The sequence below is a fragment of the Apium graveolens genome, chromosome 7, assembly GCF_009905375.1.
Source record: "Apium graveolens cultivar Ventura chromosome 7, ASM990537v1, whole genome shotgun sequence".
Lineage (NCBI taxonomy): Eukaryota > Viridiplantae > Streptophyta > Magnoliopsida > Apiales > Apiaceae > Apium > Apium graveolens.
This window is the reverse complement of record NC_133653.1, coordinates 114,251,551-114,278,678: the sequence shown is the minus strand read 5'-3', so window position 1 is coordinate 114,278,678 and position 27,128 is coordinate 114,251,551. Positions and strand designations below refer to the sequence as shown.

At 38.7% G+C, this 27,128-nt stretch overlaps 1 protein-coding gene, 1 long non-coding RNA gene and 1 other non-coding gene across 3 annotated transcripts; 2 read left to right on the top strand and 1 right to left on the bottom strand.

Annotated features, from left to right (window-relative positions):
* The first annotated feature begins 10,180 nt into the window (after window positions 1-10,180).
* On the top strand, window positions 10,181-11,391 carry LOC141673978 (uncharacterized). The gene is made up of 3 exons (XM_074480704.1): window positions 10,181-10,627; window positions 10,738-10,886; window positions 10,944-11,391. Exons 1-3 carry the CDS (start codon window positions 10,181-10,183, stop codon window positions 11,389-11,391), a joined length of 1,044 nt encoding a protein of 347 aa, XP_074336805.1.
* Window positions 11,392-20,035: 8,644 nt separating this feature from the next.
* Window positions 20,036-20,142, top strand: LOC141676386 (small nucleolar RNA R71). Its single transcript, XR_012556979.1, has one exon. It is a non-coding gene; the product is annotated as a small nucleolar RNA R71 (small nucleolar RNA).
* A 5,228-nt stretch (window positions 20,143-25,370) lies between these two features.
* LOC141670843 (uncharacterized) lies at window positions 25,371-26,412 on the bottom strand. The gene is made up of 2 exons (XR_012554775.1): window positions 26,177-26,412; window positions 25,371-25,939 (listed from the first exon to the last, which is right to left on the bottom strand). It is a non-coding gene; the product is annotated as an uncharacterized LOC141670843 (long non-coding RNA).
* Between the last annotated feature and the right edge of the window lie 716 nt (window positions 26,413-27,128).

Below are 27,128 nucleotides of genomic sequence, written 5' to 3'. Positions count from 1 at the left end.
GTTATCAGAGAAGCACCAGTGCCTTGGAGTGAAACTCCTGCAGGACAGGAGTGGACTAAGGAATGGAACTCAGTTACCTGTGTTCCATCTGCAAAGAATCTTGCTGAGCACTTGACAAAAGCTGATGAGATGTTAATTACTGATGATTTCAAAACACAGCTTAGAGTCACTGCATTGAGTACTAAACATCTACAAGGTCTCCGTTCAACTACTCATGCAGAGTTACATAAGATTCAGGAAGAATTAATGAAGCAAGAACAAGTTCAGAAGATTGACAAGAAAAAATTCTTCCAACCTACCTTTGACAGAGTTGCTTATATTGAGAAGACTCAAGAGAAACAACAAGCTCAGATTGATGATATTCTGAAAAATCAAGCTTCTCAGCAATCTCAACTTAATGAAATCCAAGCCTCAGTGGAATTGCTTGTCTCTCTTCTCTTACCTGCAGATGCCAAAAAGGGGGATAAAGTAATTAAGTCCAAATGAAAAACTGATAAGACACTGAAGGGGAAGGATGATAAAAAAGATGACCATGGAAACTCTGGAATGGGTAGAGGTCATAGTCAAGGTAGAGGTTTCTCATCAAGAAAAGCTGAAATCACAAGTCACAGGACAAGTTCTGATGCTGGAAAAAGAATTATTTCTGCTACTGGTAAAAGGATAAGTTCTGATGAACTTTTAGCTCTTGATGAAGAAATGTCAAGACAGTTATTTCTTCAGGAAATCCAGGAATGGACTTGGAGAGTCTAATGGAAGAAGAAGCCAGACTTAAATCAGGAAAAGTCAAATCTAAATCTGAAGCTTCTGGTAAAAAGATACTTCCAAAACTCAAAGGCATTGTGATAAAAGAAAGGACAAATCCTGAAGCAACCATGGCTAAATCACAACTGCAGATAGATCCAAGGTCCAAGGGCAAAGAAAAAGTTGGTGAACCTATCAAGGTTTATGTGCCTCCTGTGAATGAAGAAATTACTGATGAAGATGCTAATCTTGCTCTGACTTCAAGAAAAGTTTTTAAGACAACCTCTGACATGGCTCAAGTTGTTCAGAGTTAAGAGATAGTAAGTTCTGATATTTCAAAGAAGCAAGTAACCTCTGACATAGCTCAAGTTAACTTGATATCAGAAGATAAATCAAAGACACTCCTACCAGGATTCACTAAAGCAAAACAGACTCAACCTTTGAAGACTGCTGCAAGTGGTTTTGAAGCAAGAGTGGTTACTGAAAAGGAAGTAAGAGATAAAACTGGATTGGGAAGTGCTGATGAAAGAAGAATACAGAACACTACCAATAATCCAACTTCCTTAAGTGAACCAGGTATTGGAGCAACTCCTGAGAGATTGAATCAACTGGAATCTGTACAAATGGTTTACCATACCTACTTGAAAGAACACATCTTGTTGTACTTTATGACAGATGGTAGGGTTTATCATATAAGGGAAAATGCCATTCCATTGAAGTATTTTGAAGAACTGGAGCATGTATTATTCTTACTTCAAGTGAATGAAAAAATAACAGAAAGTGCTGCAAACTATTTGAAGAATCAGATTCAGAGACAGAAAAGGCTTTATTCTGTTAAGTCTGACAGCACATATCTTCCAAAGTACAGAGATCACAAGGGTGATATAGTTGAAATGAAGCCCAACACTGCTAAGATTATAACTACCTTTCTGGGATACAGGGCTGTGGAATTCAATCTTGAGTCTGATAAGGCATATTTGATCAGACTGGATCAGGATATAAGAAAAGCTAGAATTAATGATCTCAGGGCTGTAATCTTTCAAATTGGTGAAGATACTGCAGAACTTAAAGATGCTAAAAGGAGGATGATTGATGAACTCAGATATGCTGAGAGATGTTTGTTGAAAAACTATCTCAGAATAACTCCTGGCATCAGAGAGATCAGAAGATGAAGCCAAGTCAAGATCTACAACTGCATAAATTCTGATATGAATACAGACTGAAGTTGTTATCAAAAGTTAAAGACTGGTAAAGCTTTAAGGACTGTAAGTTGTAGTTATCTAGTCTAATTCTCATGCATTTGTACTTAATATTTTTGACATCATCAAATATCTGTTAAACTTGTATATTATGTTAATTTACAAGTTGGGGGAGATTGTTAGATATATTTGATAATGTCATGGCTAATGTGATTTATGTTTAGTTTTTCAGATCTTACTTAAATAGGATAAATCAGTACTTACTGGAAGTCAGGACTTAAGGATATCAATACTTATATTATCAGGAGATAATCATCAGAAGATGGATATCAGAACTTAAGTACTGAAGGACGTTCAGATAAGGAAATCAGTTGTTTAAAGGTTAGAAGATCGAGACAAACATAAGAAGAGATATGCATGAAGAAGGAATTTTATGAAGAATAGAATACTTGGAAGAAAAGATATCTGATTGATATATTTTAGGAAGCAGAATTATATTCCATATCAATTAGCGATTATCTTGTAACTGTGTAGTATATAAACACAGACATAGGGTTTACACTATAAGTGTTATCATATTTGAGAAGATTATTTATTGTAACCCTAGCATCTCTCGTGATATTTGTTCATCACTGAGAGGTAACAGTTTCATACTGTAACAGAGTTTATTGTTTCAATAAAGTTTATTTTCTGTTACTTGAGTTATTAAAGTTCGATTTGATTGTACTATACACTGTATTCACCCCCTCTACAGTGTGTGTGTGTGACCTAACACACTTCAATTCTTATATCGGAGTTTTACATGGATTCACGCTTTTATTCACAACACAAAAATAACACAAATATGCTTATTTGACCGTGCAATGAGTGAGGTCCATAAAAGACTTATACAATAATACCCATATAGCGAGCGTTAGGTTAGCGGATCCCAGACTATAAAAAGCCTTAGGTCACTAGGCACAAAGTCCCCTTAGAACTTAATAACTCGAGTACTAAAGAGCCCACTCGTAATCAATAATGCATAAACACATTTATTTTTTTCTTTTTCTTTTCTTTTTTCTTTTTTTTTTCAAATTTCTGAACGAGTGCGTTTCGCTCCATCTCGTTCAACCATAGACTGCTCATATAAAATGAGCCGGCTACTAGCCATTTGACACCTAGCCACAACAACTAGCAATGAAATTTAATTTTTTCCAATTTTTAAATATCCATGTTATTTATCATTAAGAGAATATCCTAAATTCTAAATATAAACAAGTGATTAAACCTCGACAAACACATAAACCATGACCATGATCTAGCCCTCTAGCAACCTATAAGACTTAGTAAAATACAATTGTCACTATCATGCAAATCAACTCGATAAGGCTTAACATCACTAAATACGACATCACTACACTAGCATCAATATCACAATCAATCGGAAAAATCATCTAAGGGATCATGTTATTATGCAAATGCATAAAACTATATGAGATCACTATCATAAAAACTACAAAAAATAAATAAAAAACTACTACATGGAAAATATTCACTACATGAACTAAACTAGCATAAATATGCAAACTACATGCGACTCACACAAAACATATAAATCCTTAACTACTACGCCCAAACTTAAAATATTCATTGTACTCGGTGAAGGTAATAACAAGGAATCAAGCATACTTAATCCAAACCAGGATCATCACTCTCAAGGGGTGGAGTGTCAGGAGTGTCTGGAGGCGGATACACCGAATCCTCACCGAATACTGGCCACTGGATGTCAACTCCTCTGGCTCTGAAAGTAGTCCCCAATGCCTGGGTGAGGTCATGTGCAAACCTGCTATGGATGTCATGCGTCGCATTCATCCTCCTAGATAGACGCCTATATTACATCGTACTCAAACCAGCACTGCCATGTGCTTCCTCCTCATGCTGCTGCTGCGATCCCGAAGGACCAACCTCCTATCCCAACTGAGCTCTCCAAGCTGCTCTCCATGTTTGCGCCATCCCACCCGTAAAAGTCTGATCTGCTAGCTTACCACCTGGCAGATGATCATAAGAATAACCAAGCCCCTTAGGATAGGGCTTCCCACCATACCACTCAGTCATGTTCAACGATGATGAACTATCAATCGGAGCACTAAAGAGCTGCAGCTGCTCATGTGCGGGCCAATGAACACTAATCGCCATGCATAACTTCATCACAATGGACGCATAGGGTATCGAACCCGTAGTACTCCCTCGCAAGAACCTCAGAATACCCTGATAGATCACCATCCCCAGATCCACATAGCCTCCATGCAGAATACCCACGACAAACGTGCACGTTCCACAGTAATCGCATGCATGTGTGAAGATGGCATGATATTAGCACAAATAAAAGAATTCCATGCACGTGCAAACCTCTTCATGCATAAAACAGGGAACGTGGTATACTCATTCGTGCCCTTCTTGAACTTCCAATGAGTCTCAGGTACACACAGGGTAGCTACAATCAAATCCAAATTAAACTCCTCCGGAGTTTTCTCATTCCAGTTATCCTGATCCTCCTTCTTCTCGGGCTGCTCAATCACCCTACGAATCACCTCAGCACTGTAGTCCACCGTCATCCCCCTCACCATCATGAAACCATTCTTCTCCGCCTTAGCATTAACATAAAACTCACGCACCACACTCATGGGCACAGCAGCGGGTGTCTCGCAGAAAACAACCCAGCCCATCTCCAAGATCATCTCCAACAACTTACCATCTTTCCTCGATGGCAGAAAACCACGCTCCTTGGCTATAGGCTTTGAAAGTAGCCTTACATACTCCGGCTCAGCCTCGAGAGTTGAAAACCTAAGCCTCACACCACCTGCACTCGAAAAATTGGTGGTGCTGCAGCTTAATTGAGTTTGCTGTCTTTTTGGTGCCATTGAGATTTAGAGAGTTTGAGAGAATAGAAGTTTGTAAGAGAGATTTTGTGTTTGAGAGTTTTGAGAAGTGATGGAGAAGTTTGTGTATAAGTGTATGTATATATAGGAGATTGGGAGAGAATTAGTTATGGAAAGGAGTGGGAATTGATTATGGGAATAATGGGAATAATGGCTTTAAATTGGAGAGGGAAATTTGGGATGTGGAAGAGTAAAAATCAGGTGGGAATTGATTTTCTATTAAAAACCCCGATTTTTTCTTCAAAAAATGACTTAATTTTTTTTTCTGAATCAGGGACCCGGCGCGGCCGCGCGCTCCAGCTTTTGGAGTTCCAGCGCGGCCGCGCGCCAATCAGCGCGGGCGCACCCAGTTTCTGGAAAAACAGCGCGGTCAAGTAGGGCGCGCCGTGCTACTGAAGTTGGTCCTGATTTTTTTTGTTTTTCTGATTTTTTTGTTTTTTTTCTTTTTGCTTTCTCTACCTACTAATGTACAACAAACTTGGGTTGCCTCCCAAGAAGCGCTTGGTTTACGTCGTTAGCTTGATATAGAATCTCGAGATCAAGTAGACAATAAAACGACACTAACCACCTCTCAGTTTGTCGTATCCCCATAGTAGTGCTTCAACCTCTGACCATTTATCTTGAATGCTTGGCCTGGATCATTCTCAAAAATCTCCACAGCTCCATACGGAAACACAGTTTTGATTATGAAAGGCCCGGACCATCTCGACTTCAATTTCCCAGGAAAAAGACGGAGACGAGAGTTAAATAACAGAACTTGTTGTCCCGACACAAATGACTTGAGCACTAGGCCCCTATCGTGCCACCTCTTAACTTTTTCCTTGTACATTTTGTTGTTTTCCTACGCTTGAAGCCGAAATTCATCGAGTTCATTCAATTGAAGCATTCTCTTCTTACCAGCTGCATCTAAATCGTAGTTCAACTTCTTCAAATCCCAATACACTTTATGCTCGAGCTCCACAGGCAGATGACACCCCTTACCATAAACCACTGAAATGGCGACATTCCTACAGAGTCTTGTATGTTGTTCTAAAATGCACTTGATCTCTCTGTTAGATACCCCAGCTTGACCATTCGTCTGAGGATGGTAGGCTGTAGCAATGCGATGATTCGCATTATACCTTTGCATCATGGCAATGAATTTGCAATTGTAAAAATGCGATCCCTCATCACTGATTATGACTCTTGGAGTCCAAAATCTTGTGAATATCTGCTTATGAAGAAAATTAAGCACTACCTTCGCATCATTTGTCGGCAAGGCCTTGAGTTCAACCCATTTCGACACATAATCGACTGCCAACAAGATATACTGATTATTGCAAGATGAGACAAACAACCCCATGAAGTCGATTCCCCAAACATCGAAGACTTCAACCTCGAGAAGAACATTAAGAGGCATCTCATCCCTCTTGGACATATTACCCATACGTTGGCATCGATCATACTTTAAAACAAAGTGATGCGCATCCTTAAACAATGTAGGCCAGAAGAATCCTGCTTGAAGGACTCGAGCTGTTGTCTTCTCTCCACCATAGTGGCCTCCATAAACAGTTGAATGACAGTCTCACAAGACCCCCCCCCCCCCCGTTTTACTGTACGAAATACATCTCCTGATGATTTGGTCAGCTCCTTGCCTAAATAAATATGGTTCATCCCACATGTACCACTTCACCTCGTGAAGAAACTTCTTTCTTTGAGCGTATGACAAGTCTGGAGGCATAACATTACTCACAAGGTAGTTCACAATGTCTGCAAACCATGGTTCTTCCTCTTGCACTCCAAATAGTTGCTCATCGGGAAAGACTCATTTATCAATGTCTTATCCTGTGAAGTTGCACCTGGATCTTCCAAACGAGAGAGATGATCAACGACTTGATTCTCAGTACCTTTTCTGTCCTTGATCTCTAATTTAAACTCCCGAAGCAAAAGAACCCATCTTATCAATCTAGGCTTCGAGTCCTTCTTCGAGATGAGATATCGAATTGCAGCATGATTAGTGAAAACTGTCACCTTCGTCCCAAGCAAATAAGATCAAAACTTCTCAAAACCGTAGACAATAGCCATAAGTTCTTTTTCAGTAGTAGTATAATTTAGTTGAGCACCATTTAGGGTCTTACTAGCATAGTAGACCACATGAAATATGTTGTTCTTTCTCTGCCCAACAACTGCTCCAACTGCCTAATCACTTGCATCACACATCATCTCAAAAGGTTCATTCCAATCAGGTGCAGTAATGACATGTGTCGTGATTAAACTCTTCTTAAGAACTCAAAAGTAGCTAGGCACTCGTCATCAAAATTGAACGGGACATCCTTATCCAGAAGATTGCACAAAGGTTTAGAAATTTTTGAAAAGTCCTTGATGAACCGTCTATAGAAACCCGCATGACCAAGAAAATTACGAACTCCCTTAACAGAAATTGGTGGAGGAAGATTTTCAATGACCCCTGTTATACCCAAATTTTGGTATTGGATCAATGCGGGTCAAACGCGGGTTAATTAGAGTCAAACTCGGCGTTGTATTGTAAATGAGGAGCTAGGATGTGCCCATGTGTGTAGGACGCGTCAACCATGGTGGGAGTGTACTGAAAAGTGGATCCTTGGAAAAGAAGCTTGAAAGTATGCACTCAGAAGGACAGGAGACGTCCTGTATTTGTGGAGTGTCATGAGAGGTAGTTGCTGGAAAACAATACATATTTCATGAAGGACATGACGCGCCCAGTATCCTAGGATGCGCCCCATATGCAGGAAATGCATTCTTAATGGTGAGCTCAGGACAAGGCACACATGGAAAGAAGCCATGGAAGATTATTTCCACTAACATATTTATTGCAGGTACTCTTTAAGGAATTCCCTCCTTGACCCTTGAGACGGTCAAGTAGGGGGATGTACGTGAAAAGCTTGAAGGCCTCCAGGGGTATGCCTGATGAGTGAAGGCCTCCTCATGTGTTCAATGGGTGTCCTTGTTAGGGATGCGGGGTTAACTTTGGTGTGTGATTTGGGAACTCTGTTCTTGTATTCAATGGGTGTCCTCATTTGAGAACTTTTCATCCTGCACTTTGCACCCAAGAGCTTAGGATCACCCATCCTGTTATCGGTGGGTTATCCTCATTCGGGGGACAGGGACGCGTCCGGCATTTGGGGTGAACCGTGGCTATACCTGCGTCCGTAAATCAAGGGAGATAGGTATAGCAGAGTGTTATCCTTACGCAGGGAGATGCATTATCCATGAAGTCCTACAATTACGGACGGGCCTTAGGCCTTCGCGGTTGGGCCTCATAGTTGGACATTCCTAAAGCTAGCGGAAGATGGATTCTGGATGGGCTTCTACCGGGCCTAGGAATAAGAATTCTAAGCCCATTAGATTTCTTGTTCCCCAAAAACTATGTCAAGCTTGATCCCTATATAAAGGGTACGTAGGCACATTGAGAGGGGTAAGAAGTTGAGAGCTAAAAAGGAGCTACCACTTGCCCTAATCAATCTCAGCCACCAATTAACACACAACCAACATACACCGCTTGATTTTCTGGTGAAAAATCACCATCATAGATCTTAATTCCGGCGAGAAACCTCGAACTTTATTGTTACCAGATTCCTCCGTCAACAAATTGACACTAGAAGGAGGGGTGCTGATTAAGATCATAGTCTTGGGAGGAAAATATGTCTTACAATCATGATGGAAGTTCTTGCGATGGAAGTGATAGCAGATCTGAAGGAGAGGGCGAGGGAGGCTACACTCGCCATGAACCCTACGTACCCAGAAACATGCCAGATCCTCCGAGAGCTCCAGATTTGGGAGGAATACCTCTAGTTCTCATCAGCAACGCTGATATTTTGGAGCAGCTGTACCGCATGGGGGACACTCTGAACAACTTTCACTCGAGGCTGAGTATGATGGAGCGTCACAAAATGAGGAGGGGTCGTCGTTTACCCCGTCGTGGCCACGCCGTGGAGAAAACACATATGGTTGAGGGTGATGCCCATGATGCTCGTGTTCAAGCCAGCGGAGGGAACCCGCGAATCACTCCATGGCGCTTGGAGTATTCTGATGATAGAGCCTATTATGGAGCTTATTGATGAGGACACTGATGGAAGAGAGAGGCTTCACACCAACAATCAGGTTGTCCCGCATCCGCATAGGTCTGGGCGTACGATGGGTGAGCGTCATCATGCGGAGAATATTCAGAATCAAGATGAGGAAATAAGAGATTTTTTAACCCTAAAGAGAAGGCTTGGCATAAGGTTGGAAGATGATGATTTGAGAATATTGTTGCTAGAATGGCAAAAGGAAGGAAACGCTGTAGAAAAAAGGCCCCGTTATACAACGCGTGTGCCCCCTACATATCCAAGAGATGATAGGGTACGGCACCACGAACACGAGTGTGCCCTTCCACGTGGAAGGTTCGGAAATTATGGCCGATGATATCAAAGGAATGGACGAAGAAGGATGTGATACTAGCATGGAAGGGCGCCATATAATGGAAGAAGAGATGGCATGCCCTCCACTGAAGAAGCCCCTGTCATTGTTCCTTAGCTTCCCACAGTGCTACGGGAAATGGATCCAGGACGTGTCCTCATGACCAGGACGGTGTGCGAATTTAAGAAAGGTTGCAAAACAATGATGAGATACCGAGACGTGGTCAGGAGGAACCTCATGCGCGATGGAATGTTCAAAATCAAGATGGTAATATACCACAACCGTGGCCTCAGGGCGAGGGGCGGCGAGATCCACCGGTACACCCGGGGGTAACCAAGGGGAACAACAACAAGTTGTGGAGCAACCCCAACAACTCAACATTCAAACCATTCCTGGAGTAGGGACGTTTAATATGAATGATCTTAAGAGGTTGCTCAACCATCTTGAAGGAGGTAGGGTAACAGCAACTGCGCAAGCTTCATCCCCTATTTTCTGCTGTTGTGAGGGAAGCGCAGCTGCCTGCAGGATACATGAACATAACTAATGACTTGCATTTTCATGGAAACTCCGACCCCGTAGAATTCTTGGGGCGTTTCAACATTGAGATGGATGTATATCAGGTACCTAACTTGGCACGATGCTAGTGCTAGTGAGAGAAGTGGATGCGCAACAGTCGCCAGTGTATTATGTGAGCAAGCGATTGCACAATGCTGAAACTCGCTACACAAGTATGAAAAAGCTGGTTTATGCCTTAATCCTTGCATCAAGGAAGCTGTGCCCATATTTCCAAGCCCATAGGATTAAGTCCGTACGGCATATCCTTTGCGGCAAGTCCTTCACAAGCCAGAATCGTCGAGAAGAATATTGAAATGGGCTGTGAAGTTGGGACAGTTTGACTTGGAATATATGCCCCGTATAACGATTAAAGGGCAGGCTTTAGCTGATTTCTTGTTGGAATTTGATTCTGCAGTTGATGATAAGGCTTTGGTGGTGTTACATCCACCTCCTACTGAGGAGGTTTTAGAGGAGTTTCCACATCCCTGGTGGATTTTGCATGTGGATGGAGCAGTTAATAATGGGGGAGCAGGCGCGGGCATAGTACTCGTGTCTCCGGAAGGTCAGCATCTGATGAGTGAAATTCACTTCAAATTCTATGTGACGAATAATGATGCGGAATACGAAGCATTGATCAACGATCTAAAGATCATTTTGGAAATGGGAGTGTGGAACTTAATTGCAAAGAGCGACTCAGAGTTGGTAGTGAACCAGGTAAATGGGGGGTTTCAGGCTCGGGGACCGCAGACGGAATTGTACTTGAGGTGCACGCAACGTCTGATTGAAAAGTTCAAAGAGGTTAGGCTGGAATATGTACCACGGAAAAAAACAGCAACGAAGATGCCCTGGAAAAAATGGGATCCCAGCAGAAGGCTGTGTTATTGGGATCTATACCCTTAGAAATCCAGGAGATTTCTAGTATCTCAGAGGTAGAGGTGATGCAAGTAGATGAGGCTCTCAAAGAAACATGGATGACGCCCATCCTTGCTTATATTCACAAAGGAGCTCTCCCCGAGCATAAGTTCAAGGCTCGACGACTCCGCTACCAGGCTGCAAGGTATGTGGTATATGATGAAGTTTAGTACAAAAGGGGCTTTAGCAAACCGCTGCTCAGATGTGTCGATAACGAAGAGGGAAATTACATCTTAAGGGAGGTACATGAAGGAATTTGTGGTAATCACTTAGGGGGTAACTCGTTGGCGATGAAAGTTTTACGCCAATGTTATTATTGGCCTACAATGAAGGAGGATGCCACGAATTTTGTTAGAGCATGCGATCGCTGCCAACGCTTTGCGAATTACTCATCTATGCTAGCGACGCTCTTGACGCCTATGGTGAGCCCATGGCCATTTTCCATGTGGGGAGTTGATCTTATTGGAGAATTACCTAAGGCTAAAGGAGATGTCAAATATGCAGTGGTTGCGGTTGATTACTTTACTAAATGGGCAGAAGCTATGGCGTTGGCGACTATCACCGCGAAGAAAATTAAAGACTTTGTCTTCAACTCTATCGTGTGCAGGTTTGGAATTCCTTACAAACTTGTCTCTGACAACGGAAAGTAGTTCGATAACAAGGAGTTGCGGCAGTTATGTGAGGATCTGAAAATTAAGAAGGAGTTTGCAACGGTCTATCATCCTCAAAGCAATGGGCAAACAGAGACCATGAATAAAATAATAAAGCATACCCTTAAGATAAAACTGGAGGAGCGCAAAGGAAATTGGTCCGAAGAACTCCCAAAAGTGATGTGGTCCTATAACACTACTCCAAGATCTACTACAGGGGAAACTCCATTTATGCTGACTTACGGGTATGAAGCTATGATCCCTGTGGAGGTTGGCTCAGGATCACTTCGTAGAGATCGTTACGCTGAGGAAGATGCAGAAGTTAACCAGATGCTTCATTTGGATCTCTTGGAAGAAGCAAGGGAAAATTCCTAGCTTAGGCTTATGGCATACCAATAGCGTGCTGCAAGGTATTACAATAAGAAGGTAAAGGGACAGCTGCTGAAGGTAGGAGATTTGGTGCTCAGGAAGGTGATGCCAAACACAAAGAATCCCCAACATGGAGTATTTGGGGCTAATTGGGAAGGACCATACAAGATAAGAGCAATCTTGTGGAAGGAAACTTATCAACTTGAAGATTTGGAAGGAAAGCTGGTTCCGCGAGCATGGAACGCGGAGCATCTTTAAAAGTATTATCAGTAAGGTATGACTTTGGCCCCTTACATATCATGTTTATATTATATACTTAGGTTGTGCCCAAATTATAGGCTAGAAGCAATAAAATTCCTCCTAGCCTAAGGGGTAGTGCTTGTACTACTTACCTTAGAACTTGTTGAAGGATCATTTTTCGAATAAATTCCCCAAAGAGCATAATAGCCATAAGACTGGTTTTGACACTAGAGCGCATTATTAATAAAAAATTTGAAAATTTTCTAAATGGTTGTTTTTTGCTTGGTTATATGACGCGTCCTCATCACAGGACGTGCCCTGAGAAGTAGCCAGACGAAATTGGAACTAGGACGCATCTTGGGTCTAAGGATGCGCCCAACCTATGCATAATCTTGGTTGATGCTCCTTTAATTTTAGTATTCCATAACTAAAAACGAGGACATGTCCTTATTCAGGAAGTGTCCAAAATGATACGTCGAAATACTTATCTTCAAATCTGAAAGGTTGACGCGTCAAAGAACGAGGACGCGCCTATATATTGTGCGTTGCTTAAATCAAAAAGTGTATAATAACATGTTATCATAATAAGGGAAAAACGTATATCACCCAAGAAATTTAAACGGCCAAGGCACAGGAAGTAAGAAAAATAAGACGCGCCCTGAGCTTCAGACGCGCACCATATATGTGAAAACAGAATGATCAGGAAAGCACAACATGCATGAAAATAATAAAAAGGAGAAACATCTCATAAAAGTAAAAGCAACCAAAATCCAGAAACAACAAGTCATAAATTTACAAGCTGCAAGGCTTGAGGGGCCTGCACCCTTAATATTATCCATAAAAAAGTTCATGAAAAACGCGTCCTATGTCGGAGGCGCGTCCTGTTATTTTTCCTGGTCTTTTGGAGGAGAAGGTTGGGGTTGAACTTGCTGGGGCTGAGCTTGGCATGGAGAAGGAGCAGTGGACGCATTATCCTTTTCCAAGACTAGGATGATCCTCTTATCCTTAATGGAATATGCAGTTCTTACTTTGAAATCAGCCACCCGCTTTTGGGTATCTTCATCAAATTTCGAAAAGGAGTATTCTGGGTCGTTAGCTATGAACCCAGAACACCTCTCCTCAAAGCCCGCTGCAAATCCATTCTGATACACCAGTTTCTTCTCCTCCTTCCATCCATGCACTCTGTTATCATTTAGGAGGTCTAGCTCCGGTTGCATTTTGGAGTTCTCAGCAGTAACTCCATCAACCGCCTTCTTCATAGCAGTAATATGGCCATCAAGGCGCGCCTTCTCCAATTGTAACTCAAGAATCTCTGCATCTTTAGACTGGGCAAGGAAGGTGATTTTGTTCTCCAAAGATCTGATTTTATCCTCAGCTTGGATTTTTGCAGTGTCAGTGGTGGCAAGATGCGCCCTCAGCCTTGCAGCTATGTTGGCACTTTGCCTTGCAGGCAAGTGAAGTTCTGCTGCAGCCATCACCATGGCTTGCTTAGTCTGTTCCTCTCTCCTAAAGTTCCAGCCTCGAACTTCTTCCTCTGTGAAAGTGCCATAAGAGGACGCGCCCAGATATCTCAGGACAAAAGATTGGTCATCAGGTACTGTCTTCTGGCACTTGGAGGGCGCGTCCTCTTTATTTGGATGTTCACCACAGTGGTGTCAATGATCTTGGAGGGAGGTGAAGGAACCACAACAGGAGTAGGATCCTTGGCTTTTGGATCAGACTTCGCAGGAGTCTGCTTCCTGTCTCTCAGTTTTTTGGAGGCCCCAATAGCGAACCCTTTTAGAAGTGAAGTTATATCTGAAAAAGACAAGTAAAATATCAGTTCTGGACGCGCCCAGAAATGTAGACGTGCCCTATTATTAAAATACGTAAGGTGATATGAAAAATATATGTACGCATATTATGAATTGTTTGAAAATAAAGACAAGGATATACTCATTCTATGTGCACATAAAAAATTATCCATATTATAAGGATGACGCATCCTGATTGGATGACGCATCAACTATAATTCCATGGATCATGAAAATGTGTGCGCTACTTCAACCAAGTGTTCATTGTGAATGCTAAAAAGTGCATTTTTTATGAGGAAAGTATAAGTGACAGACTTACAACAACATAACAGCCTTACGGAAACATTAGTCATGTATATTATATGGTGACGCGTCCTAATATTAAGGCGCGTCCAAAGCAAAAACACGGACTTCGAAAACATTTATAAATCAGACTAAGTCAAAGCTATGCGCGTAAAATTGCATCTATGACGCGTTCTACTTTGATGACGCGTCCTATCTTACCCTGTTCTAAGTCCACTTATCTGTTAATGTCGAGTTGGACCAGTTTCGTAGCGTTAAGCCCTTTCGCCTTTTCGGAAGCTGTAAGTACGGGTTTTCCATTGTAAAACTCGTGAAACTTACAAATGGAACCAACCCTTGCAGACAAGGCTCCAATCTTTTTCAGATTAGCTTCTTTAATCATTTTCTTGAGATTGAAGTGATTTTCAGCATATTTCAGTACTTTTTCTGCTCACTTTTTCCTCTTTCCTGTGAGTTCTCTCTGTGTTCTTTTATCTAAGGAAGGAGAATGGGAGTTGTTAGAAAGAAAATAAGAATTTGGTAAAAAGATGACGCGTTCTGAATACTTAGACGCGCCCTTGTTATAACACTTACTTGGGTTCAGGTTAAAGCTTACACGAGCTCTCTTGACGTCATAAACATAGAAAAATGGTTCCTTCCAGTCTCTCTCATGGCTCACTTTGCCTTCATTGAAGCCCTTGTTATTTAGCCACTTGTTGACTACAAAGAAATGATACCCAGGAAAAGATTTCCTGGTGCTAAAGAAATAGCTGAACTCCTTCATAGAGGGCGCGCCCAACTCCAAGTTGTGGTACATGATGTACAAGGCCCAAGACAGTTTATATGAGTTGGGAGAGAGTTGGACAGGGGCTACATCATACCATTTTAGGATTTTCTTGATGTATGGGTGCAAGGGCGCGCCCAACCTAGAGAAATGAGTTTGGGGGTGAGAACCATCCTGGGAATCCTCAGATTCTCCATGGTGAAGAGATGAGGCCTCATCTTGCGAAGAGGACGCGCCCAGATCCCCTCTATGTCATAGTACTTCATATTCCAGCCAATCTCCAATTTTGTGGCTATGGAATTCATGCCCACACAGGCCATCTTATTCTCTCTTTTTCTCCAGCCATTCTTCTCTGTTTCGGGAAGGTCCTCGAGCTCCTTCCAGTCAAAATCAAGTTCTACATCTTCTGGTTCCCAATGTTCGAGTGGAGTGTCAGATTTTGAGGACGCATCTATGACTTAAAGAAGAGAAACAAAAGTAAAGAAAAGGAAGTAAAAGTATAAAAATAGAATTAGCATGAGGACGCGTCCTACAAAGTCTATCGCATGAAGCTAATTATGGGATATATAATATATGACGCGTCCTAGTTTAACAACGCTTCTACTCAACTCTTGTTGAAACAACTTAAAACTATGACAAATGGATTACGCACTAAACAAAGAAAGTATATAGGACGCGCCCTAAGTGGTAGATACGTCCACGCTAGTGGCAATACAACTGGATTTCAATCGATTGTGACCAGTTTGGGAAAAATTCAGTAAAAACCTAGAAACATACAATCAGGAATCAAAGAAGCAAAATATGTAACTTTAATCGATACATACATATACATGCACTGTTATAACGAAGAATAATTATAAAAATGTGGAGGATACGAACAGTTTTTTACTTATTATAGACGATTTTCTTGGTGAAATTAAGAAATAATAAAAGATCTACATACCTTGTGAGTTGGGGATTTGATTAAGCTAAAGAAATCGGACAATGGACGGTTAAATCGTTGGAGTATTGACCTAAAGCTTGGAAGCGGCGACGATGGCGGTTTTTGAGAGATAAAAAGGGAAAGTGACAAGGATGTATAATTTTAGGGTATTTATAGAGAAAGGGGTAATGACGTGTGCAACAGCTATCATGCAACGGTCGATTTTGAGTACAAAGCTTTGACGCGTCCAGGGGCCAAGACACGTCCTGATGGGAGGGACAATCCAAAATTTTGCTTGTGGTTTCTAAGTAAAATTCCAATTTTATTTTCAACTACAAATAGAATTTGGGGGTAGTTGTTATACCGAAATTTTGGTACTGGATCAATGAGGGTCAAACACGGGTTAATTAGAGTCAAACTCGGCGTTGCGTTGCAAAGGAGGAGGTCAGGACGCACCCATGTGTGTAGGACGCGTCCACCATGGTGGGAGTGTACTGAAAAGTGGCTCCTTGGAAAAGAAGCTTGAAAGTATGCACTCAGGAGGACATGACGCGTCCTGTATTTGTGGAGTGTCATGAGAGGTAGTTGCTGGAGAATAATACAGGTTTCATGAAGGATAAGACGCGCCCAGTGTCCTAGGACATGCCCTATATGTGGGAAATGCATTCTTAATGGTGAGCTCAGGACAAGGCACACATGGAAAAAAAGCAATGAAGGATTATTTTTACTAATGTATTTGTTGCAGGTACTCTTTGAAGAATTCCCTCCTTGAGACGGTCAAGTAGGGGGATGTACATGAAAAGCTTGAAGGCCTCCATGGGTATGCCTGATGACTGAAGGCCTCCTTCTGTATTCAACGGGTGTTTTTGTTGGGGATGCGGGGTTAACTTTGGTGTGTGCTTTGGGAACTCTGTTCTTGTATTCAACGGGTGTCCTCGTTGGAGAACTTTGGAGTCATCCTGCACTTTGTACCCAAGAGCTTAGGATCACCTGTCCTGTTATCTGGTGGGTTATCCTCTTTCGGGAGACAGGGATGCGTCCGACATTTGGGGTGAACCGTGGCTATGCCTGCATCCGTAAATCAAGGGAGATAGATGTAGTGGAGTGTTATCCTTACGCAGGGAGATGCATTATCCGTGAAGTCCTACAATTACGGACGAGCCTTGGGCCTTCGCAGTTGTGCCTCATAGTTGGACATTCCTTAAGCTAGCGGAAGATGGATTCCGGATGGGCTTCTACCGGGCCTAGGAATAAAAAGTTTAAGCCCATTAGATTTCTTGTTCCCCAAGAACTACGTCAGGCTTGATCCTAATATAAAGGGTACGTAGGCACATTGAGAGGGGTAAGAAGTTGAGAACTGAAAATGAGGTACCACTTGCCCTAATCAGCCACCAATTAAAACGCAACCACCACACACCGCTTGATTTTCCGGCGAAGAACTACCGTCATAGATCTTAATTCTGGCGAGAAACCTCAAACTTTATTGTTACAAGATTCCTCCGTCAACAACCCCCACCTTGGATTTGTCCACCTCAAGACCCTTACTAGAGACCTTGTGACCAAGAATAATGCCCTGTCGCACTATAAAATGTCATTTCTCCCAGTTGAGAACCAGATTGGTCTCAACACACCTTTTAAGAACGTCGCCAAGATTCTGCAAGCACTCATCATATGAATCGCCAAACACAGAGAAATCGTCCATGAACACCTCCACATTCTGACCAATCATGTCAGAGAAAATAGCCATCATGCATCTCTGAAATATGGCCGGTGCTCCACATAAACCAAAAGAAACTCTTATAAAGGCGAAAGTACAAAATAGAAAAGTGAAAGTAGTCTTTTCCTGATCTTCCAGAGCAATGCAAATCTGATTGAAGCCCGAATAGCCATTCAGAAGACAGTAATACTCATGCCCAGCCAATCTGTCAAGCATCTGATCAATAAAAGGCAGAGGGAAGTGATCCTTTCTTGTGGCCTTGTTTAGCTTCCTGTAATCCATGCAAACTCTCCACCCCATGACTGTTCGAGTAGGAATGAGCTCATTCTTCTCATTAGCAAAAACGGTGATACCTCCTTTCTTTGGTACACACTGAACTGGACCCACCCAAAAATTGTCAGAAATGAGATAGATGATCCCTGCATCCAGCCACTTAAGAAATTCCTTCTTCACAACTTCTTTCATGATCGGATTTAGCCTTCTTTGTTGCTCAACAGTAGGCTTGCTACCTTCTTCTAGCAGAATTTTATGCATGCAATACGAAGGGCTGATTCCCTTAATATCTGCTAGTCCATCCAATTGACGATTTGAACTCTCTCAGAATTCTTAAGAGTTTTTCCTCATCACTACCTAAAAGGTCAGATGCAATCATAACAGGAAAAGTAGATGCATCACCTAAAAAAGCATATCTTAAGTGTTCAGGCAATGGTTTAAGCTCGAGTGTGGGAGCTTCCTCAATAGATGACTTGAGGCGCTTTGGAGATTTGTTCAACTCCTCCATTCCAAGAGATTCAAAAGGCATATTCAACTTCCTTTTCCAGGGAGAAGCATTCAGATATTGCAATTGCTCATCACCTTCATCATCTTCACTATCAGAAATCCCCAACAAGGCCTTTTCTAAGGCATCAGACCTTAGCAATTGATCAAGCTCTGTAGTAACCACAGAATCAACCAACTGCACCTCTAAGCACTCCTCATTTTCCAAAGGGAACTTCATGGCATTGAACACCTTAAAAGTTACATCCTGATCCAGCACTCGCATGGTGAGCTCACCCTTCTGCACGTCTAACAAGGTTCAGCCTATAGCTAAGAAAGGTCTTTCCAAGATTATGGGAATCTTCTTATCCTCCTCGAAATCAAGAATTACAAAATCAGCAGGAAAGATGAGTTTATCCACCTTAACCAAAACATCATCAACAATGCCTCGTGGATATGTAATAGAACGATCGACCAACTGCAAAGTCATATAAGTAGGTTTAGGAACAGGTAAGTCCAACTTCTTGAAGACTGACAAAGGCATCAGATTGATGCTAGCTCCCAAGACACATAAGAATTTGTCAAACGACACTTTTCCAATGGTGCAAGGAATACTGAAGCTTCCAAGATCTTTAAGCTTCGGAGGCAACTTCTATTGCAGCACAACACTGCATTCCTCAGTGAGAGCAACTGTCTCTAAATCATCAACCTTCACCTTCCGCGAGAGTATACCTTTCATAAACTTTGCATAACTAGGCATCTGTTCAAGAGCTTCAGCGAAAGGTATGTTGATGTGAAGTTTCTTGAACACCTCTAGAAACTTCTCAAACTGCTTATCCAATATTTTCTTCTGCGGCCTCTTAGAAAAAGGAGGTGGAGGATAGATCTGTTTCTCCCATGTATTACCCTCAGGAAGAGTGTGTCTAACAGTAGTCTTCCTTTTTTCCACTTCAGCTTCCTTCAGTACTTCTTCCTCAGCCACAGCTTCTTCATCCGAAACTTGAGAATGTTCGGGATTTACAACCTTCCCAGACCTCAATGTAATTGTCTTTACCTGCTCCTTAGATTCCTTCTTTCCTGGTACTTCAGTGTTACTAGAAAGTGTACCCGGTTGACGATTCAGCAAGGCATTGGCAATTTGTTCAATTTGATTATCCAAGGTGTTGATAGAAACCGCCTGGCTCTTGCACATGAGTCTCAACTCCTCCAATTCAGATTTTTCATTAGACTGTTGGAGTTGTTACCTTGGTGCATATTGCGATTGTTGAAAACTAGGGGTGTTGTACAGCTTTGCTCGATACTGCTGATAAGGCTGCTGAACCGCATTCTGAGTGTTGCTCCTGCTAAAGTTAGGATGATTGCGGTTGTTGGGATGATAGGTGGCTGGTACAGGTTGTTGCGACCTCTGAAAGTTGCTCACGAACTGAGCTGATTCACTAGAAATGGCACACTGATCAGTCTCATGGGCACCTGCACAAAGCTCACAGACACTAGTGATCTGATTAACTCCATAATTAGACAGAGAATGCACCTCCATCGTCAACGCCTTAAATTGAGCAGCTATAGCAGTAACTGCATCCAACTCCAGAATTCCTGCTACCCTACCCTGAGATAGTCGCTGAGTAGGATTCTGGTATTCATTTGCAGCCATCAGTTCAATTAATTCATAATCTTCATCGTAGCTTTTAGCTCACAAGGCTCCTCCTGATGCTACATCAAGCATGGGTCTAGAAGTAGCACCCAAACCATTGTAGAAACAGTTAATGATCATCCAGTCAGGCATCCCATGATGAGGACACTTCCTCAACATCTCCTTATATCAATCCCAAGCCTCGCATAAAGATTCTCCAGATTGTTGAGCAAATTGAGTAAGTGCGTTTCTGATTGCAGCAGTCTTCGCCATAGGAAAGAATTTAGTTAAAAATTTTGAGCAAGATCCTACCATTTAGTGATAGACCCTGGTGGTAAAGAATGGAACCAACACTTAGCTTTATCCCACATAGAGAATGGAAAAAGCCTCAACTTAATAGCATCTTCAGAAACTCCATTGAACTTGAAAGTGTCGTAGATCTCGATGAAATCTCTGATGTGCATGTTGGGATCTTCTGTCGGAGAACCCTCAAACTGAACTGAGTTCTGTATCATCTGAATCGTGCTCGACTTGATCTCAAAGGTATTAGCCGCGATGGCTAGCTGAACAATACTAGACTGAATATCATTGATCTTTGGTTGAGAGTAGTCCATCAAAGCCTTTGGATTTGCTTCTCGTTCTCCCATTGCAACAAGAACTTCTTCCTCTTTCTCAATTAAGATCTCTTCATCGACTTTATCCTCGACTAAAACTTCTTCCTCAGCTAAATCCAGTGTTCTCTTACGAGATCGAGAACGCGTATACATACACACTCGCTAGAGTACCTAAAACACGACAAGGAATTAATTAAGTAACAATGTCCGAGTCACTGAACTTTTACGACCAATGATGATAAACACATAAACTAAAAATTAACACCACAGTCCCCGGCACCGGCGCCAAAAACTTGTTAGGGCTAGAACACGCACTAATATTCACGCAAGTATACGCGTTCACAAGTAATATAGAATAAATTCTAGTTCGTTCCCACAGAGACTGGTTTAGGTTAATTTCAATCAATGTATCTATGCAACACTGGTATGGTTATTATCCAATGCTAAGACGGATAACAATTTGAGATTGTTAACTAAGATTAACTAAGAGATTATACTAAGGAACATAAACTAAGATATTAAAGAGAGTTGAATTGTATATGCGTATTTTGTGGGTATTTTGGGCGGAACGTACCGCCAATCAGTATTTTGGGCAGTTGGAGCTGGAAAATGGTGTATTTTGGGCATTCTTTCATTATGGGATACATGGAGTAGTGTTAGATGTACACATGATTCATAAATTTATTTGATTTTTGATTTAGACCAATATATTTAGGTTTATTTCAAACTTAGCATCAAAATCTACTCTATTTTAAAAAAATACACACAAAAAAAAATCACATGTGTATCAAAGCTCGATCGAAGTTGAAGTGTATTTTTTAATTAGCAGCTTTCAAAAGTTTGTTTATAATATATATAAGAATGTTATATCAATGAAATAAGGTATTTACAACAACCTACATCCACATGGATTAATGTGTTTAAAACCTTTATAAAACCATGTCAATAAATAATATATGCAAAAATTGCAAGATTAATTTATTGTGATTTGTCGTGGATTTGACCCGAATTATGAAAAGTACTAAGTATTTTTTCCAAATTATCACATGGTCGGGTAAAGTTACGACGTTGTACTTAACCATTTTTCCCCATATTCCACTTTGTTAAAAAAACATAATAAATCAAAATTTAAACTATGTGTATCTAATTTTTTAATACAGGAAAATTCTTAAAAAGTAAATTTGATATTCTAATTTATATTTCATACAAAATCAAAAGAAATATATTGATTTTTTTACAATAAAAAGAATCTGAAAATTAAGTAATTTAAAAAATGAATTGAATTTAACAATTTAAGATAGTACCCAAATTAAAAAATGTAACTAATGTATTGTTTTATATAATTAAAACTAAATATCAATTTAAAAGTTTTTGAATAAAACATTGAACTTCTTGCAATTATTTAATTTGGTATGATATAATTCATGTTAATATGAAATAATTTTTCATATTTGAAATTATAATTATGGTTGAAACTTATATACACACTAAAATATATGATTTGATTCGATTAATTTTACTTAAAAAATGAAAAGTAATTATATTGATCGCATAAATTATCGTATTATTTATTTTATAATAACATTAAAGCATTAGAAATTTATGTACTGATATTTATGAATATTTTATCGAATTTAAAAAAGTTTGGCACAAGAAACCAATATATATGATTAATGAATTTGTATATGAAAAAAAGATGAAATTATTCACAAAAAAATGACAATGATTAAAATAACACTACATTAATATCTATTCTAAAAAACAAAATAATATATAGTATGATATTATCCCTATCATACTCAATGACATATTTTAAAGTATATATCTCATGTATAAATAGTAGATATGCATATATTATTAACTAAACACAGTCTCAAATAATTTAAACATTATACTGGAATTTCAACATGAGAAATTTGTGAATGGATTGAGACATCTTCTACATCCTATGCAACAAATTTTAATCACCTTACACTCATATATATGAACTACACAAATTATAATGAACAACAACATATTTGACTTGGAAATTACGTACAATTAAAATATTTGTTATTGACAGAATCATCAAGCCTGAAAAAAGAAGAAGAAGAAGAACTATAATATAATAAATCATCACTCTATGATATAAATATTCAGTGAACATAAATTATTTACAGTACAATTTTTTCTACATTTTAATTAAATTATTAAAGACTATACTTTATTTATTAGTTGTAAAAAAATTAAAATATGAAAAATTTTATACGCCGAATTTCAATACATTGCTAGAAAACAGCCCGTCCCTCTCACCAACTATTATGCAAGTTCAATATAAAGAAGAGGACACGTCATTGTTTAGTGAACATCTCAGGAAGATCCCTGAGAGGAGTCCTTTTTCTCTTTTAAAAATATAAAAAATCATGAAATAATAGAAATCAACTAAAATTGTAAAAATAATATTAATTAGTATTTATAAATAAGAAATCACATATTCAAATTTTATAAGAATGAAAAGAGTTTATTAGTTAATTTCGTATTTAAACATTAAAATTTTAGAAAATAGAAATTCATCTAAAAGAAAAAATTATATATGTAAATTTTATTTTTTAAGTAAACTTTTTTAAATTTATATAACCACTATTCAATCTATTTTATATTTAAATTGACTTGTTTTATATAAAGTTTACATTAAAAAATATATAATTAAAAAGTAACTAAATACATGATATTGAATCATTACTTTAACCATATATTGTGATTAATTAGCGTACATAGTAATAGTACGTAACTTATAATTTAAAATGTATAAATGACTTATAAGTGATAATTAATGTACATAGTTATATTAACTAACTTTTAGTGAAACCATTGAAATTAGTAGTTGAAGCAGGGAGTTTTAACTCGTCAAAGGAGTTAAAATAATTTAATCAAGTTTTGTAAAAATACATTCTAGTATCAACAAGTTCTCTAAAATTTTGCTAACTTAAGAATGTCAAATCTATGTTTTCGTTCCGTGTAAAGTTGTTTCCATCCACTCCAAGCCACCAAATTTGTCGAGATAAGAAATTATATGAAACTTGTCAAAAATAATCAATCAACAAATCTGGATGTAATAATTCTATTTTTGCACATAAAAGGTTTGAAGCAACATTGTCATAACATCATTTTATGCAAGGACATGATTATGTGTCCAAGTATTTTATACAAACATGTACTCATATGCATGCAATGTATACCTGCAAATGGAGATAACCTCATAACTGAGTTACTTTACATCAATCTTATTAATTATTCCACAGATTTAAGAGTCACTAGAAGAAGAATAACTATTAGTTTTCAGGACAACACTGACAATTCCTAAGTTAACTAACACATGTATCTTCCTACTTTAATAGTTCAATTCTGACCAAAATATAATAGAAAATGTAAGTGTAGTTGAATTAATCCTTTCATAAATTTCAATTAAGTATTTAATTGCAAAAACGATAATACCACATGATGGTATCATAATCAATATTTTTCAAGTTCCAAACTTAACTACCAATGTTATCAACTTTATATATGCCAAATCAGGTAATGCAATTCACTTAATATAATACGATGTAAATTATGATACACAGAGGCCATCTTAATAAATTTACTTAAAACTTTATGTGCGCGAACACACATAAATATAAAAAATATAATTTAAAAGGATACCAAGGGAGGTGAATTCCTTCACAGAAAGTGACTTCAGTGAAGGATTTCTTTCCACTAAATTGTCCTCGTAAAACCAGTGTGCATATTTGATATTCCACAAGAAATAAAATCCTCTCAAATCATTGTAGATCTTTTTTCGGGACATTTAAAATAAACCGGATGAAAAGGAATAACGCAAGGAATCAATTTAAAGGATACTAGAGACTACAGAGACATGAACTAGAAAATAAAAAGAAAAAAGACCATGTCAAAAGCATTACATATTGCAAATAATGTTACAAATAAGAAAAGATAAGCACAAGATTCATAAACCAATAATATGTAACAATTATTTTACCAACTACATGTCCACTATTAAAACTAGTAAATATTAAAAGAGTGGGCACTTTATGTTTGTGCACAAAAGTAGTGGTCGTAAATTAAGGAAGTAGTTCTCCAGCTATCTATTTTAAGTTCAAAAATATATTCAGGAGAGGGGTGTTGATGATTGAAATAAATATGTGGTTGTTCTCACCCCATGAGAGAGATATATATCAAGTATATATCATTATTCTTGACCTGCACCTAACATTTTGCACTTGCAGACCAGAACTCACCTAAAACATACATGTTTTCTTAATAAACTCAAATGAAAGGCAGCTAAAATGTAGGTTCACGTTCAGGTACTAACCACAAAATCTACACAGCTACAGGGTCACTCAACAGTACTACAAAATCACATATGGAGTTATTACAGATCAGTAGTTATAATACTAGTAAAAAGTAAGCACAAGTCACAGTGCTACAAATCACCTGTGTACATTATTTTGTAGAATAAATAGTTCTTATTCGAATAAACACTTGTACACATATCTAAATGTTCCTCCTAACACGTTAAGGTTTTAGTAAAACTGGAAACTTAACGCGAACAAAATATGTACAAAAAAGTAAAGTAGAGGGAAAGAGGGACTTATTGTCAGGGCCACCAAGCTTAGTAGCACACTTAACAAGAAAATATATATTGAAGGGCCTAATAAAACACTTAGCCTAGTAGTACATAGTGACAGGTCATGAATTCTTTAAATTTATGGAGGTATTTCCTTGCAGCTTATTACATAGAGTGATCTAGAGTGAACTTGTGTGTTACGTAACATTGCCCAACAGTTGCAAGAGACAAGTAAAATGAGAATGTGAGAAGTTTTGGGGGATATATATGTAATAATAGTAATCCTTATCACTTGAGTCGGAGTACATGGTAATAGTCAACAAATGAACATACATAATAACTAACAACTTTTGTTTTCAGAGACTGCAAGTTCATAGCATGCTTAAAACCCACAATAAACTAAGGAATGTACATAATTTGACAAAGGTTGACTCCTAATTTGAGTTCAAAAACGTAATTGGTATTTTTCGAGCAAGTTCTCTTTATTTTTCAGTTGTAAATGTGATAAAGTGATTAGAAACATTACTCCATTTTGGATTGCATGCAATTGTTTTCTCAATTTTGTTTTCCCAACATCTCATTATCCCAGTCCAATCAACCCACATACCCAATCCCCGAGAAAACAAGAAATTAAAATCTAAACTACTTTTGATATTTGTAAATAGGATATTTCCAAATTATCAGATGCGGCTGATGTATTTGCAATCATATCCTCTAAAACTCTAACCATAATACCACGTTCAGATGCATCATCTTCACCTAACCTGCCGAGCGTGTAAGTCTTTCAAGTACCTGTTTGACCGTAAGCCATATTTTTCCCATTATACCCTATACTCTGCAAAAATATTTTTCAAATTGACGGTAGGTAGTTAACAGCAACGAACAACTACACAAATTGAATAATCTAAAATGCCAATACCCTTAATTAAATAAATTTACAAATTCACACACATTAGTACATTGAGGAGGGAGAGGGGGGGAGGGAGGGAGGGAGAGAGGGAGAGATGAGAGAGAGGGATAGGGAGACTTGGGGATGCTTACTGACAAGCATCCCGTAGCAAACATGTTGTACCTCAAAATCAAATCCAAACACACTTAAAATCCAGAGAGTGCCTAAACTTAAATTTTTTTCGATCCCTAATTAACCAAAATTCTCTGCTTGAATACCAATAAAACTGAATCCAACCAAAATTTGTTGTTCAAATGTGTTTCAACCCCAATTTAGCACAGCTGAAGGAGGTTTTGACAGAGAGAGTAAAGAAAGATAGATAGAGAGAGAGAGAGAAGCCAGAGTATAGTCGGGTGGAGTGTTCTTGACCCTAATTAATTCCCCCTTCTCCTTATATCTGAATATTTCATTTACCGCCCAGTTGACTAAAAATTTCATTTGCCGCCCAGCCCATTATGTTTCACGGTCCAAATCATTTTTTTAGAATTAATTTCTTCTTTAAATTTTAAAAATATTAGTTTATTTTAATTCTAAACATTACAAATTATTACAATAAATGTTTTATTAATTAGTCAATCTTCATAGTTATTAGAGGTTGTTATATTATATTATAAATATTTTAGTAATTTAAATAAAATTTAATTATTAGTTTTGATACTAAATAAAATATATTCAGCTTAAATATATTTAAAATATTAAAATATTTATAGAATATAAATAATTTATTTATTTAGAGGACTGTAACTTTTGAAGAAAATTTCATAAAATATTAATTTAACATTAATTAATTTTTACGAATTATTTTAATATGAGCTAAAATTAAAATTTACTTTTTTCTCCGTCTATAGTAACACAATCTAATGTGTTGGTGTGTGTAACACCTTATTGCACTACAACAACACGCTTTTAGCCCTACAATAACACCCATAAGTGTGATGTTTTGTTAGGGCCAAAATTTCATACCTATTGCAACATCATCTAAAGCAACATCCATGCTGAAATGTTCAAATAGGTCATCTATTGCGTAGTGTTTGAAGATGTTGTTGAGATCTATTTTACTGTATAGAGAAGTCAC